The sequence below is a fragment of the Candoia aspera genome, chromosome 17 (assembly GCF_035149785.1).
Source record: "Candoia aspera isolate rCanAsp1 chromosome 17, rCanAsp1.hap2, whole genome shotgun sequence".
In the NCBI taxonomy this organism is placed as follows: Eukaryota; Metazoa; Chordata; class Lepidosauria; order Squamata; family Boidae; genus Candoia; species Candoia aspera.
This window is the reverse complement of record NC_086169.1, coordinates 10825969-10841100: the sequence shown is the minus strand read 5'-3', so window position 1 is coordinate 10841100 and position 15132 is coordinate 10825969. Positions and strand designations below refer to the sequence as shown.

The window sequence follows — 15132 nt, the reverse complement described above, 5'->3', positions numbered from 1 at the left end:
TGAGGATTAAAACACAAATATATTAATCAAATAGCTGAAATGTTCTGATCAGACCTGGCCGTGCTTTCATTTGCAGGCACAAAAAACAACATTTTCCTTCCCCTGCCACGCTGCCCACGGTTTTCCACCCCAGGCACTTTGGCACAGCTGAGGACTTGCATTTCTACCATCGGTTAGGGGTGGAGCTCAAGCCGTATCCTGCTAACTCTTCCCCCTTGGAAGGGGGCCTGCGGGGGCCCGGCCAGCTCCCCCCAGACTCACTCTCCATGGGGGATAGGCTGGGTGGGGTCGGGCCAGGACAAGGGGATTGGCTATGGGGTAGAATCTCCAGAAAGGCAGATTTACGGTCCTCTCCAAGGATCTGGTGGGACCGGCTGGAGCCATGAACTCTTTGGGAAAGACTCAAGAGGTTCTTGGCGGGTGAGCCTGGAGCCCGCAGAGACACTCACACAATCCTCATCCTGCGATCAATCCATGGTTTGGCATAAAATGGCATCCTGGCTGCCCTCACTCACAGAGGATGAGGGAGCCTCTCCCTTCCCAATGAGTGTCATACGTGAGAGGTGGTATTGTGTTGTTCATGACAGAAAGGGGTGACACACGTGGTCCCTGCTCCAATCTAAGCAAAATCTTCCACTGAGCCCAGCTGTGGCTGCTCTTCCTTCCTCCTGGGGCTTCCTGGGATTTCGGGGCCTTTCATAAATGCCTCTCTCCATCTCCTGCTCAGAACGCTTGCTGGCCTCTCAGCTGATTGTGACTTGCATTCCTGATGGTGGTGGAAACGGAACCTGGCAGCTGAATTGCTCTACGGGGACCTGGGAAGACGGGGTGAAATTCAGCTGGACCTCAGCCTCCCAGAGTGAGGATGCCACCCCCGGGCATGCTCTTATCAGCCTCACCTCCCAAGACCGTGATCAAAACGCCACCTGCACAGCAGAAAACCTGGTTAGCAACACATCCAGGACGGTGTCCTTAAAGGAAGTTTGTGCTGGTGAGTTTTTCTCTCCTTGAAGGAGGCCCTGGGACAAAAGATGCAGCTGACATTTAGTTGGGGGGAAAAAAAGCTCCTGGAGGAGGTAGACCTTTCCACCCTTATTTGTGCAGTAGAACCACCGGAGTTGGAAAGGTGTTGGGCTGCAAACAACAATCACATGAATAAAAATTCTGGGCAAACATATGAATTATAGTAATTAAGCACTACTTAATTATCATATCATCACAGATCCTATCCATATAACTTATATTTCCTCTTTTGATCAAGCTGAGGGGAAGGGATCTCCAAGTGGCTCTGGGAACCTTATGTAGCCCCTCTGATGTCCATTTGCATTGGACGACATGCAGATCTTTAACAACTGTTTGGTCAAAACAATAAATTGATTGGATTGGATTGGATTGGATTGGATTGGATTAACAACCAGAGAGCAGCTGGTTGCTGAGTTTCTTCAGCCTCTGAATTCATTCAGCAACCCAGCACTCCTGAGACTGCCAACTGATGCCTACGGTGTGCATCTTTTCCTTGTGAATGAAGACGCACCACCTGCAAAATTTAATTTGGATGACTCTGTTAGCAAATCCCATATAGACAATCTCCAAGGAAAAGGAACTGGCCAGTGAAACGCAGAAAAGGCTTCTGGCAAAGTCCATCTGGGAGAAAGCAGAACTTGTGAAGCTGCTTCAGCTCTCTGAAATGAGCCACTCGGTTGCATCTGACTTTACAGAATTCATTTTACCAGCCTTCACTTAGAAATGTGTTAATGGTCTGATTGCATGAATTTCCTGCCCTACTCTTGCTATTAATTCTCCTGTTTCAACGCGCAATTGTTCTGTGTTGCAGTAAAGAGTAGAGAAAGATGCCTTTGCTGAGAAAAAGATTTTAAAATAAGCTACTGGGCGCGGGGGGCGCGGGGGCCTCGGGGGGCTTGATGGTGTGCCCGAAAGACGGTTAGGCGGGTCCGGTGACTGTTACACGAAGGGCTTCACCAGACAGCGGAACACGATTGCTCACGCCTGACCTCTGCTTCCTTTCCTCTGCTCTCTTGCACTCGCATTCTGCCCATCACGTTGGACCCCAGAGGTGAGACCTGTGACGGAGCCCCCCCCCGAGAACGGTGAGCTCCCCCCACCCCCACCGCTTGCCCCCTTCCTTGCCCCTCCGGGCAGTTCTCCAAGGGGCCCCCCCGGAGGGCAGGCAACGGGCCCATCCTTGAGGGAGGGGGAGGAGGGGGGCCAATGAGCCTCCTCGACTGCAATGCCTCCTGTGGGGGGAAGAACCGCGTTTGGGGGCCTTCTTGCGCTCTCTTCACCGAACAGAAAGAGCGTTGATGAGCATGGCAATCACTCCAGCCTGAGAACATTTCAGAAAATACATTCCCCCGCGTGTAGAAATATTGCAAGAGTTACCGTCCCTCTCCAGTAACTACCAGGTGATGGCTTAGAAGATGGTCAGGATCCAACCAGAATCATCGATTGGTTGCCTCTTAGTAGCAGCATTAATTGCTTAATGGCTGCTAATAAAGCCTCCAATTCAGTGAAGAAGCCTATTGCTTCTTCACTGAATGTGAGGAGCAACTTACCCATCTTGCCAACTGGCCCAACTGATGGAACTTAGCACAAGTACCCCGAGGGCGTCACTGCCCTGCCTGGACTCCAGCTTGGCAGAATGGAGGCAACAGGACGTGGCCTTCCAAAGTTGACTCTTGAGCAGGGATCTAAACTGGCATCGGAGGCTGTTTTGGGGCCAACTGGGCTTTGCTGGCACTTGTGGCAGGCTGGCCAAGAGGTGCCCAGACTGACCAGGCCCCTTACTCTTAGCAGGGAGTGCAGCGTGTGGAATGGGTGTGACTAAGACTGGTAAGCTAGCCCACACCTCTTATTAAAATGATTTATATAGAAGCCTCACTTGATTAAGGCTGTTGTGGGTGGCAAAAGTCACTGTTGATGGACCCCTTTGGTGATGACCACAGCAAATGGAAGATTGAGATTTGAAACGTAAGAGAAGCAAAGGGTAAAGAGAATGAATGATTTCTTGATTTCTTGATTTATCAAATTTTATCACCGCCCATCTCCCCCTCAAAGGAGGGACTCTGGGCGGTTAACAAATGAAATTAACAAATGAAAGGAAAGAAGGAAAGAAAACAGACCCACAGAGTCTGTGTGAAACCAAGGGGAAAAGGATGTTGTAGATTAGAACGAAGAATATTTGACGGTGTAGCGCAGAGCTGATGAATACACGGCAGGGAAGTGAAAGGGCTAAAACGTATGCCAGAAAGTATGTACTGGTGACACCTTATAGATGGATGGGAAGGTAAGGAAGCCGCAGTTTTGAAGGATGGTTTTCTTTGGTACAGCAAAGGCTCAAAGCCCCCGCTCTGTTCCCCCAGCGTTCTGTGTGCCCCTCGGACCTATCAATTAATTTTCTTGCTTGTTGTAATTATTGGAACGGTGTGCAATTCAGTTATTTTCTCAATAAGCCAAGTAATATTAAAACAGGATTGAAAGAAAAGTCAGTCATTGAACAAAGAACATAGAAAAATAAGATACAGTCAACAGTTGCAAAAATATAGCAATAAATATAGGAATAGATGTAAATGGTAAGAGCCATAAAGAGGAAAGTAATAATAGGACAGTATGATCTATACAGGGACGCGGTGGCGCTGCGGGTTAAACCGCTGAGCTGCCGATCGGAAGGTCGGCGGTTCGAAACCGCGCGGCGGGGTGAGCTCCCGTTGCTAGTCCCAGCTCCTGCACACCAAGCAGTTCGAAAACATGCAAACGTGAGTAGATCAATAGGTACCGCTTCGGCGGGAAGGTAACGGCGTTCCGTGAGTCATGCCGGCCACATGACCCGGAAGTGTCCTATGGACAACGCCGGCTCCAAGGCTTAGAAACGGAGATGAGCACCGCCCCCTAGAGTCGGACACGACTGGACTTTACGTCAAGGGAAACCTTTACCTTTACCTTATGATCTATACACTGTTTGTTAAATGCCTTTAAAATTATTTTTTAAGCCTTCACCGATGCCAGGAAGCTCTTTCAGGATTCCACATTCCACATATAGGTGCCACCACTGCTCAAGGTTGCGCCGCCCCCTGCTGCTTCGCTGGTCAAGGGGCTTCTGGAGAAGGACCCTCGGTGCCCTGGGCAGAATCCAGACATTTCTGCTCATTTCAGACCCCTTCAGTTGCCCCGAGGGAAAACTGGGGGAAACAATTATTACTTAACATGCACTTGGTCACCATGGAACCATATATCAGAATTACAACTGTTCAGCTAAGCTATAAGCTCTCTATTTCCGCTGTGCTTTATGTGTTTATGTATGTTGCACACTAATAAAGTGTACGTGTTTACATATATTGTATTATTTATGTGTTATTTATGTTGTACAGGATTGAGGTGTGTGTGTCTATGTACATTGTATGTAATAAACTGAGTCTGTAAACTCAAAAGAACATTTAAAAATGGATGTCAGTCGCTCTTTGAGTGAGACGGGCAGTGGCGAAATTTGAAATATAGATAAATAAATAATGCTTATGAGATAAACTGCCTAAGTCAAGCTTATCTGGCTTAAGTTTCTGTCTTCCTCTTTCAGCTGTGTTTCATGTTTGCTGTTGGGATATCGTTCTCAAACTGTCTACTAGCCAGATTGTGGCTCCCAAACATCGTGTAGCGACATGTGGGCATTCTGCACATGCCCAGGAGCCTCATGCAAATTCCTCCTCCGTTTCCTCGCCCCCAGCCCCTGAGCCCTGCAGTGCAGTGAATCGGAATGCCTGAAGAAAAAGCAAGATAGAAATCTAACCAATTAATAAAACAGAAGTATTCAGACTTGACCCATCCCTGTGGGTACAAGATTGGCTTTTAGGCTGGATTCACGCAGTGCGCTGATCCTGGAAGGTGGGATAACAAAACTCAGTTGGTTATGTACTGCCCAAACAACTGAACGATCGAAAGTACCAGTGCTGGGGGCTGCCACCCCATTATTCACGGGATGCCAATCACCTGGAACCCGACTTCCATGCCAATCATCCTGTTTGGCCCCAACTTCCAGCACTCTTCCCTGACAAACCTTAATCCTTTTTGCAAGGCCCCAAACCCTTTCCTTTTTCATCCTCTCTGCTCAACACGTCCCACGTCTCTCCATCCATCTTTCTTGTGGTTCCTACCAGAAGTAGGAGGTGTGCCTGTCAGTCAATGTTCACATCCTTGTGTGGTTGCTGCTTGCCGGGAGTGGGGTACAGTAATTAAATTTGTAACTGGAACATCTTTTTAGGCAATTCATTTTGAACAGGAGCTTTTAATTCAATTTAAAGAAATTAATATAATGTTTTGTCCTAGTCCTGCTTTTAGAGTGGGGTACATACATATACTAGTGTGCCCAAGGCAGACCTCTGGGATGGGCACCCCCAGTGGTGAGCTGCCCCCAGGCTGCAGGGGGGAGAAAGGGGGGAGAGGTCCACATGCCTGCAGGGGGTCCTGGGGCCCATGAGGGTCTCCCCTCCCTCCTCAGTCATCCAAGGCCTCTCCCCCATTCCTTTTCTACTGTTAGACTCAGGGACTGCAATGGTATGAGGGAAAGACCTTGGGCGACAGGCCAAGGGATGCTGTGCAGGGAATGGTCAGATAAGAGAGGGAGGAGCCCGCAGCTGCATAACGGACAGAGAAAGAGGCTCAGGAGGGACCCTCCCTAGTTTCTTGGGCTGTAAAGGAGACGGCGGGAGGATTGTATTTTCAGACTTGCAAGATTCTCGTAATGCAGCTTTTCCAACAAAGTAGAATTAGTTTATCTGGTTGTGTTTCCTGTCTGGTCTTCTTGGAAAACTGATAGGGACTTTCCCCTCCGTTCAGAAGAATCTACTCATGTATGCAGCTCTCACACCCCTCCTCCCAGCAGACACCCCCAACTCAGCCACCCAGAAGTCCTTTTCTCTTAGGGGTCTTCCTCACAGCTGTGTTGAAGTGCCACCTACCAGTCCACCAATGAGCAGATGTGACCCCGTCATAATGTTTGCTGTCCCCAACCCTGCCAGTTCAGGACTGCCCCCAAATGGTGCTATTCATAAGGTACAGGGCAAGCTAAGGAAAGCCCCCAGCTTAGTTTTCAACTCCCCCAGCAGGCAGGAAAGCATCAATAAATCATTCGCTTTAATATTAGGGGAGGCTGGGGAGAAGGCGAATTTTCACAGAGGGTTGAAGTTGCAGATTTAGCCATCTGTCGAAACTCGCTCTTGGTTTTGCACAAGCGTTTTGCATTTGTGAGCCCAAACTTCAGCTCCCTTTGGACATGTTTTCTGGACTAGCCTCTTCTAATCAACCCTTTGCACCCTTGTACTAAACCAGATTGCTGGTCTCTTTGGGGGCAGGGACTTAGCGTCATTTCCGAGGAGCACTAAATGGAACTCAAAAGCGGTCTTAACGACTTCTGACAGGTCTGGGAAAATTATATAATGCAGCAATCTCTCCCTCTCCCATTTCACTGTGCAACCTCCTCCCACTCTCCCACCTCATTGCTAACGCTTGCAAGCTACTGCTTAGGCTGACCCAGATCTCTGAGCTGGAGGAGAGGAAGCATGCCTGCATAAGCCCAAAGTAGCCAATAAGAATCCAGCTGGTCCCTCCTCCAGGGGTCACCTGACCTCCACACCAACCAAATGGTCAGTGAAGCTCTTCAGGTTGTGCCTACAGCAAAACTGCCACCGCGTGAAACCACCACTTGAAAGGGAAGACAGTGCTGTCACTCCAGAAGAGCTAAATATGTTTTCTTTCTCTCTTATGTCTATATCCCACCATGATAAAACAACTTTATGCTGCTTCAGGCATGGACTTGGGATGTGGTGAAGGCCAGGCCATGAGGACACAGCAGAAATAGCAAGTTGCTGGTGTACGTTCATGCCAGACTAAGTGCAAGGGGGAAATGCCATAGCTAGGCTGCAGAAATCCAGATGACCACTAGATGGCAACAAGGAACTAATTGTTTTTTCATCTCATGATCATTTGGAGGTTCGCGGCCAGATACGGTAATCCTGTCTTGCTGGAGTGGTGTGCGGGAATGACCTTGGGAGACAGGAGGAAGAGCCGCAGACTAGGCAATAGTTGGATTAACAGGCAGATGAGTCCGCAGAAGGAAAAGAGGTGTGGGAAGCATCTCAGAAGGGACCTTCCCTAGCTTCTTGGGCTGTAAAGGTGAAGGGGGAGACACGCACTTTCAGACTTGCAAGAGGCTGTTAATATAACCTTACAGTAAAGTAGAATTAGTTCATCTGGGCATGCTTCTTGTCTGGACTACCTCGCAAGGCTGACATCAACCTTGCAAGGCTGAACGTTGTTGTTATTGTAAGTGGCAATTCTGTCTGGGAGGACCAAAGGGAAGCATGGCACCTGCATGTTTACAGCATTGCTTATAAGCCATCTTCTTCATCACTTCATCTGATAAAGTGTGCTGTAGCTCTTGAAATAAATTGTGTTAGGCAGAAAAGGGCTTGAGCAGGGGAATCCTGATCAGGCAGAGATACTTCTACAAATCCCTTTTCCAGGTACTGAGGCAACTGCCTGAAACAGGGTTTCTCAACCTGGGCCGCTTGAAGATGGCTGGACTTCAACTCCCAGAATTCCCTAGTCCCAGCTGGCTGGAGAATCCTGGGAGTTGCAGTCCACCCATCTTCAAGCAGCCCAGGTCGAGAAACACTGCTCCAGACTCTGAGACCGGAAACGAAACTTGGCCATTCCTCTTGGACCAGATGATAACTTATGAAGGAAGTTTATGTCTATGTCAGTGTTTCTCAACCTTGGCAACTTTAAAATGTGTGCACTTCAACTCCCAGAATTCCCCAGCCAGCATGGCTGGCTGGGGAATTCTGGGAGTTGAAGTCCGCTCATCTTAAAGCAGCCAGGTTTGAGAAACACTGCTGGGGAGGCTGAAAAACCTGAAATGGATTATACAATACATGTTTCAATGGCTGCTGACATTTATCTGCAAATGCATTATATGGGAGCCAGACGATTTTGTAGTTAGATCTTTAAGTGGCAGAGGTGTATTCTTATGCTGAGAAATAATTTAACTTTAACTGAGTCTCGCATTTTAACTTCCAGATGAGATAGTGCTGTTTCTACGTTGCATCTAGTGATGTGCTTTGCAAATGCTATAAAACTATTACTGCCCATGAGTTATATCACGAAATCAGTCCTGGGCTCAGATCCTCTTGTGTGCCAGTTGCACACCCCTCTCTTACCATTCGTATCTCCCACTTAGCAGTAATCTCTGCAGAGCTCTGGTGGTGTGGCAGAGCACAAGCAGAAGGGAATCTGCACTATCGTGAAGCTGAAAATAAAAGGCCGTGATATATTTGCCCAGAAGCTCTCAAACCCTGCCCAGGGTTTTCTCCCCAACACGATGCCAACTTTCACCCTGCAGGAAGCAATCGCTGTTCTCCAGGCAGGGCACCTGCAAATTATGAAGACGCTCAGAAGGGATTTTTCAGACACAGGGACTGTGTTCCTGCATCAGCGTCTTCGACACCACACAGCCAGTAGAGGTTCCGTAGTCGCATTTAGGCAGCTCGTGTTCCAGATGTGCTCTAAAGCCAGAGGTGTGGAGGCAGTGGCATGATCCTGATAGAAAAGGAAGGGAGGTTCAAGGCTGCATGTTCTGGCGGTTGCCAGCTCAGGTCTGCCAGTTGCAGGGAATTGTGCACGGAGAACAAGCTCCCTGGGAAAAATTGCCCCATACAGGTAGTCCTCGTTTAGCAGCCACCATTAGGACCAGCAACTTGGTTGTTAAGCGAACCAGTCACTAATTGAACCCACAACTGTGCTTATGACCTGACTTCAGCTCTCCTTTGCTCGACAGACCCACAAAGGTCGTCAATGCAAGGATTGGTCGCAAAGCTACTTTTTCATCGCCATTGTAACTGCGAACGGTCGCTAAACGAGGCCGTCACTGAAGGAGGACTACCTGCGTAGGAAAAAGGCCTCTGCAGGATTTCTCATATTTGACCATTGGTGACGCATCCTCTGCTCTTTTTCGCAGACAAAGGCCGGACGGTATCTAGTGGACTGATCCTGGGCCTGACTATACCTGTTCTCCTTATAGTTGTGGTTGTCGTATATGTGCTGAAGAAGAAAGGTACAAGGTGTTTTCCAGCTGCGCCCACCCCTTGCAAAGCCTCCACTGACCACGCCCCCAGCCCCTGTTCTTTGTCCTCCTTGCTCCATCCCAAAAGCGAAACTTGGTTAGCCAGAAAAGCACCCCAGCTTCTGCTGGCCACAGGGTGGGCACGCCCTCGCCCCCGTCCCTGGGCACCACGTACCAGGCCATCCATGTTCGAGCAGTGGGAGGGCCCAGCCATTCTAATCTGGGACCATCCCTGGACTCCCCCAGGCCTCCAAGCCACTCCCAATGCACAAAGGGAAGGATCACATGGCTGTGGCCACCAACTTGACTTTTTTGACTCTTCACGGCACTGTAGAGCGGAAGGAAGGATACAGGCGAAGAGCATCTCCCGGGAGGTTTTAGGCACGTGGGGTGCCCACGGCTTCTCTAAGGGGCAAAGGGAAGGGCTCTCGGGAGGACCCCCGTGTCTGTCAGCTCCACAGAGGCAGCATCGGTATCAGGGGTGGTCAGCCACCCAAGAATGGCTTCTCCCTGCCCTGCCATGAGCAATTTCTTCAGCATCCTCTGCTCCACTGCCATCTTTGGGGAGCTGCCAAGGGGCTGGGCTGGGCACAGCTCCATTCCTGGTTTCTGCAGAACCAGCTGCCCAGCAGAAGCCCCACAGGAAACTGGTGGGACGTCCCTGGCAAGTGGGCACCTCCAGCAAGGACTGGAGACCCTAACCCTTTGTTTGAAAAACTACCTTCGATGCCGCATCGTTGCCCCCCAGCTTTTCGTAGGCTTTGCCCAGGAACAGCCTCAAGACACTCGCACCCAGCCCCAGCCACAGCCCTGCTTCGGCTTGTCTGCCCACTTCCTGCATTTCAACTCTGGTTTTTTTTTTCCTTCCGCAGCTGGCAAGAGGAGTCAAGTCAGCTTTGCAGAAGGCTCAGGTAACAAGTTCCCCTAACTCACCCACCCCCACAAGCAAACACCTGCCAAATAAGACAGGAAGATTTGACACACTCACACACAGACCACAAAAAGGAAAAAAAATGAACAAGCCTAGAAAAGAGCAAGAGACTCATTTGGGGATAGGACACCTCCAAGGGTGGGCAATCAGGAGATTCATGGCCAGCCTGTGGCTCATTTTCAGGGGCTTTGCAGGTTTGGGAGGCAGGGGCCCCTTGAGGTCTTGAGTGCAGGCTCAGAGGGGCAGGGTGGCACTTCTCTCTCGCAACAAATCGTCAACAACAAGGGATGACCACACCACCATTTTGTAATTTTCCCTCTGAGGATGCTGCAAGACCAGAAGCATTCTTAGGGAAAAAGAGGATGCTTGAGATAGTCCTGTGTCATCCTCCCGCAACCCTTGCATTTTAAAAAAATTACAAAATTCAGAGGGACGGTAGGGAGGGGGCAAAGGAAAGGCTGGTCCTTGACCTTCTGATGTCATGAAAACATGTTGCTTAAGCAAGCGTGGAGTTCAGTTGGCCCCAATTTTCTCCCCGCTGCAGGAGAAGCTGTCAGCCAGGAGCCCCCCCAATTCGGCTCCTGAAATCTGCAGGCCCCTCGTTGCTGGTTTGGTTTGGTTTGGTTTGCGACTCCCCCTTTTTAAACTGTTCTCAGTTCAGATGAATGGGGCCCATTCAAGCATGCAGAACCCTTTCACTGCTGAACCATTAATAGCTGTCGTCAATGACAAAGTTTTAATCACAGGTTGTTGTGTTTTTTTTTTTCTCCAAATTATTTGGCAGGTGATGCTACAGCTCCCTGAATGGGACAAGAAGGGACCTTCTTCATATCCCTCCTTCTTCCTCCTTTCCTGTTTTCCCCAGGGCTGGTGACAAGTGTCTGGTGGCCCTAGGGCAAATAACAACAACAACTACAAATAGTCATACTAATAATTCCTTTTGTTTTATTGCTTTGAAGCTGAGTTTGAACCTTTCTTTAGAAGTTTTATTCCCACTGAACACACAGCCCTTCCTTCCTTCCTTCCTTCCTTCCTTCCTTCCTTCCTTCCATCCATCCATCCATCCATCCATCCATCTGCTGTCCATTCAGTAGATGTTTAGAGAACTCATTTGTATCGCTTTCTATAGAGGCTGCTGCGATGCAGGATTTGGTCTAAACTAAGAGAAGTTACCTTTTCAAGGCATCGGGTTCTGTAAGAGAAGCAGCGCATGGGACAGCGAAGAAGATCCTTGGCATCTACCTCAGTCCACCTGCCTGGAAGCAAGCAAGAACAGGCCTCAGGATGCTTTTCACCCAAAGCATTTGAGGACCTCTTTCTGTGGAAGCAAGTTCCAGTAAATGCTGTTCTCCTGCTTGCTACAGTAAGATTCAGACATTCTGTAGCTGAAACAAAACTCTCCTGAGACCGCTTGGCCTTTTCTCGATGGGGCGTCACATTCCTATGAGTTTGATGCCAGCATCCGCTTGGCATTTCCTTAGTACCAGCAGCAACGGAAACTCCAGGTGGTGTGTCATAACGTGGCTCTTCTCCACTGCTTTGTCCCATGAAGACCAAGGGTTCTCCTGGGGTACCAGCAAAGAAGATAAGAATTTGATGCAGGCTGTAGAGCCTCTTCTTGATTGTACGCCATCCTGTTCCTGGTCACAAAGCCGGTCTGAGGCCTCTCTGTGGCTCCCCTAAGATCATTCTTGCAAATTCAGGCTGCCTCCTTTCTAATGGCATGAGGCATTGGGGTTGTGCTTGCTCTGAAGGTGATCCAGGAGAGGTATTTCAGGCCCAGAGAAGCTGTAATTAGTAGGGGAGAAGTCCCACATCAAACCCTTTTTGAAGCCTAGCATAGCTAGTGGGAAGCCACAACTTTGCCTGTTGAAGGCACAAGACAGGTCTTTGCTGGGCAGAATCTTTTATGATGGGTAGAAAGATTCAGAAACTCATTCTGGACATGCCTTCTGGAAGCCTTTGGCAGCAAAACAATGGAAGTTCAATTCCTTCTGTGGATTGGTGGCCTTTGGGCACAGATCGTGATAAAAGCTTGACTAGAAAAAGGCTACCACCTGGTTTTACCCTTTTGAAGCTGGCATAGACCTGGTCAGCTGCATCTTACTGGGCGTGTACGTAGTGGCACAGATTTGGATTGGCAGATGTGAATTCCATTAACTGTAGACAGCAGCTTACCCTGAGGAAGGATGGTGCCAAGGCGTGACCTCAGGGCAGGAGAAGCAGCAGACGGTTCACCCGCTGGACTTAGCAACGTGCTTTTGCGATTTCTACCGGATGGTGGGACGCAAAGCACTCTCCCGTCCTCACCTGGCCGGAAGGTGCGCTGCCTGTCCTCAAGGGGTGCTCTGGGGTCAAGGAGGGTCAAGAGGCAGGCGAGGAAGGACACTTCGGCTGACGTTGCTCCACCCTCAGGAATCGCAGGGCGGATGTAGAGAGCAGGAAGGCTGAGTTTCACAGCAGGGAGAACAAGGGACAGCAACAGCAGCAAAAACCACCAAGTCTGAAGGCGTCAACAGTGCAGTAAGATAATGCAACTGAAATTTGATCACTTTTTTGCCACAGAATTTCCTTCTGTCCTTTATTAATTGTCCTATGTTAATTCTATTCATCTTAATAGCTTGCTTCCTTCCGTCCTTCCTTCCTTCCTTTCTTTGAAAAGGAGAATACTTAAATCAGGGCAGAATGAAAAACTGACAAAAGAACTTGACAGGGATGTATATGGGGGTCGTGTCAAAATCGGGGGTACAGCTGGGGTGATCAAGGTCTACAAGGTCACCAAGATCCCTTCCCAACCTGTGCTTTTATAAGCCCCACCCATTTTTACATGCATGTGACACAGGTTGCAAAGGGGTGGGGATTCAGTCATCCAGTTATGCCTGCCATTTTGGCACTCCTGAGCCTACCCCCATGAGCCCCCCCCCCAAAACTGACAAATGTTCAGAAACTGAAATGGATAATGAACCAAGTTAGAGACTTCATATTTACTTGTAACTGACATGAGGAGGAGGAGGAGGAGGAGGAGTATGGCCTTATGTAAATGATCCCTTTTAACACACAACTGGGGTTGCCTGGATGTGATAGATAGTTGAATAAGAAATAGATGAGAGAGAGAGAGATGTAGATAGATAGATAGATGATAGATAGATGATAGATGATAGATAGATAATTAGAAATAGATATAGAGGTCAAGATAGAGATAGATGTAGATGTAGATGTACAGTAGATGGAGATGGAGATAATATTGGAGACCTAGAAGGTCTGGCACAGGACCACAAAGAAATGCCTTGCTCAGAAGTTTGGAATAATAAATGGATTATAAATAATATTGGTGTCTCTTCCTACCGACAGACTCAGCATAGATAGCCGAAAGGGCAACACACCAAAGCCTACTAGTTTTATGTTGGGTTAGGTTTGTGTGTGTGTGTGTCTTAGTGTGATCTTTGGTTAGCTTATGATGCCATACATTGGACAACCCAACCTCATCTGGTTTAATTCAGTAGCCAAGGCATTTATGTTGTGACTTGAGGTCCATGATCAGAGGGACCTCAAGAGAAGGTCCTCTCTTCGTTCTCCTCCAATGAGAACTAACACAGTCCTTGGACCCTTCTCGAGAAATTTTGTATTTGTTTTCCTTTTGTGGATGGGCCTTGGAAAACATGACTTCAGAGGGCAGAGAGGCACATACAATGTCCTCTCCGGAGACAAAATCCGGCGTCTGGCTGGTGAAGGGGTGGCCATTGGGAAGGTGGAGGAAAACATCCTATCTTCAGGAAAGAAGTGGAAATTAACTTGGAACTTACAGAGGCGTGAAGGAACAGACGAGACCATTTCCCCAAGAAACTGAACTTACTGTCGAAAAGCTAGGCGGGAAAAAATAATAATTTGGTGCACTTTTTGGTTGCAAAATGTTTCTGTTTGAACAGAAAGCCATAGCGGATGGTATGGTTAGAAACTGTTTACATGTGTAGATTACAGAACATAGTACTTATGGTATGGTATTTCTAAACAAGAAATATAAATGGATTTAAAATAAGAATGCTGGGATCTCTTGTTTTTAAGGACGGTGGCAGGTTTGAGGTTTTGTAACAGTTCCTATCAGTATAGTGAAATGTTTGTTCCTAGATTCTTTATTTTGGATCCAGGTGATCGGACAGGATTTAAAACTGTAGTTCTGTTTTGTTTTGTGTAATGGTTGCCTATTCCAAAACACTCTCAGACTCATAAGCAGAAGTATAAAGATATCTGATTTATTAAAGAATAGTATGCAGGATCACAGAGAAAGCTGAGAATGATGAAAGCGCGCCAAAATCACACTAAAAACCCTCGGTGCAATTTAAATCCCTCCCCCCCGTAGAACCGTCTCAAGTTCATAATCCCAGGTGCTCCTAACGAGTTCTGCTGATCCGCGGGAAAAAGACCTTGAACAGAAAAGATAACCCAAGCACATTCCATTGAAACGAACATAGATACAGAGCTTGGCACGAGGTTTCACAGCAGCTCCCTCCCAAACAAAAACATGCGTCAGCGCCATGGCATGTGAAACGTTACGATGTACATTGCACATTGAAACAGTGAACGTGACATTTTGGAGTTTTTGTTTTTTGTATTTTACAAAGGGGGGGTTGTTCTTTCTTTTGGAGTCTTGTTTTGTCTCTTCTAACATGAAATAAAACATATATGTGATTAAACTTGCATGACTAACTGACTGATTCCTTGGGCCAACAATACAAGTTAATGAGGTTTGCACAGAACCATTAATGTTTATTAACACTCCTTTCCCCGCTTCTGTTTTTGATGTTCAGTACCGCGTTTAAACCGAGCCCTTTAATTAAATTAATTGCCTGCTTCAGCGAATATCAACACGATAATTAATGTCAGCTCCACTCGCCATCATCTGGGAGGGGGAGACGTCCTCCAGGAACAGAGAAAGGAAAGGCCAGGCCCATCCCAACAAAAGAGAAGAACAGTTACATTAAAGACTTTAAACTTGCTTATTTTTCCTTCTTTATCTTGCCCTGAAAAGGACCGGGAGTGCCCATACATTGACAACTATCTCTTGAGGGGGACTGTG

The 15132-nt window shown here is 48.0% G+C and overlaps 1 protein-coding gene across 1 annotated transcript in view; it reads left to right on the top strand.

Moving 5' to 3' along the window:
• LOC134506511 (uncharacterized) overlaps positions 1-15132 on the top strand; it is a 32103-nt gene that overhangs the window by 11537 nt on the left and 5434 nt on the right. Inside the window, exons 3-6 of the mRNA XM_063316731.1 lie at positions 728-991; positions 2073-2188; positions 8408-8522; positions 9023-9118. Of these exons, the coding sequence (XP_063172801.1) occupies positions 728-991; positions 2073-2188; positions 8408-8522; positions 9023-9118 (591 nt within the window). The remainder of the gene's footprint in view (positions 1-727; positions 992-2072; positions 2189-8407; positions 8523-9022; positions 9119-15132) is intronic.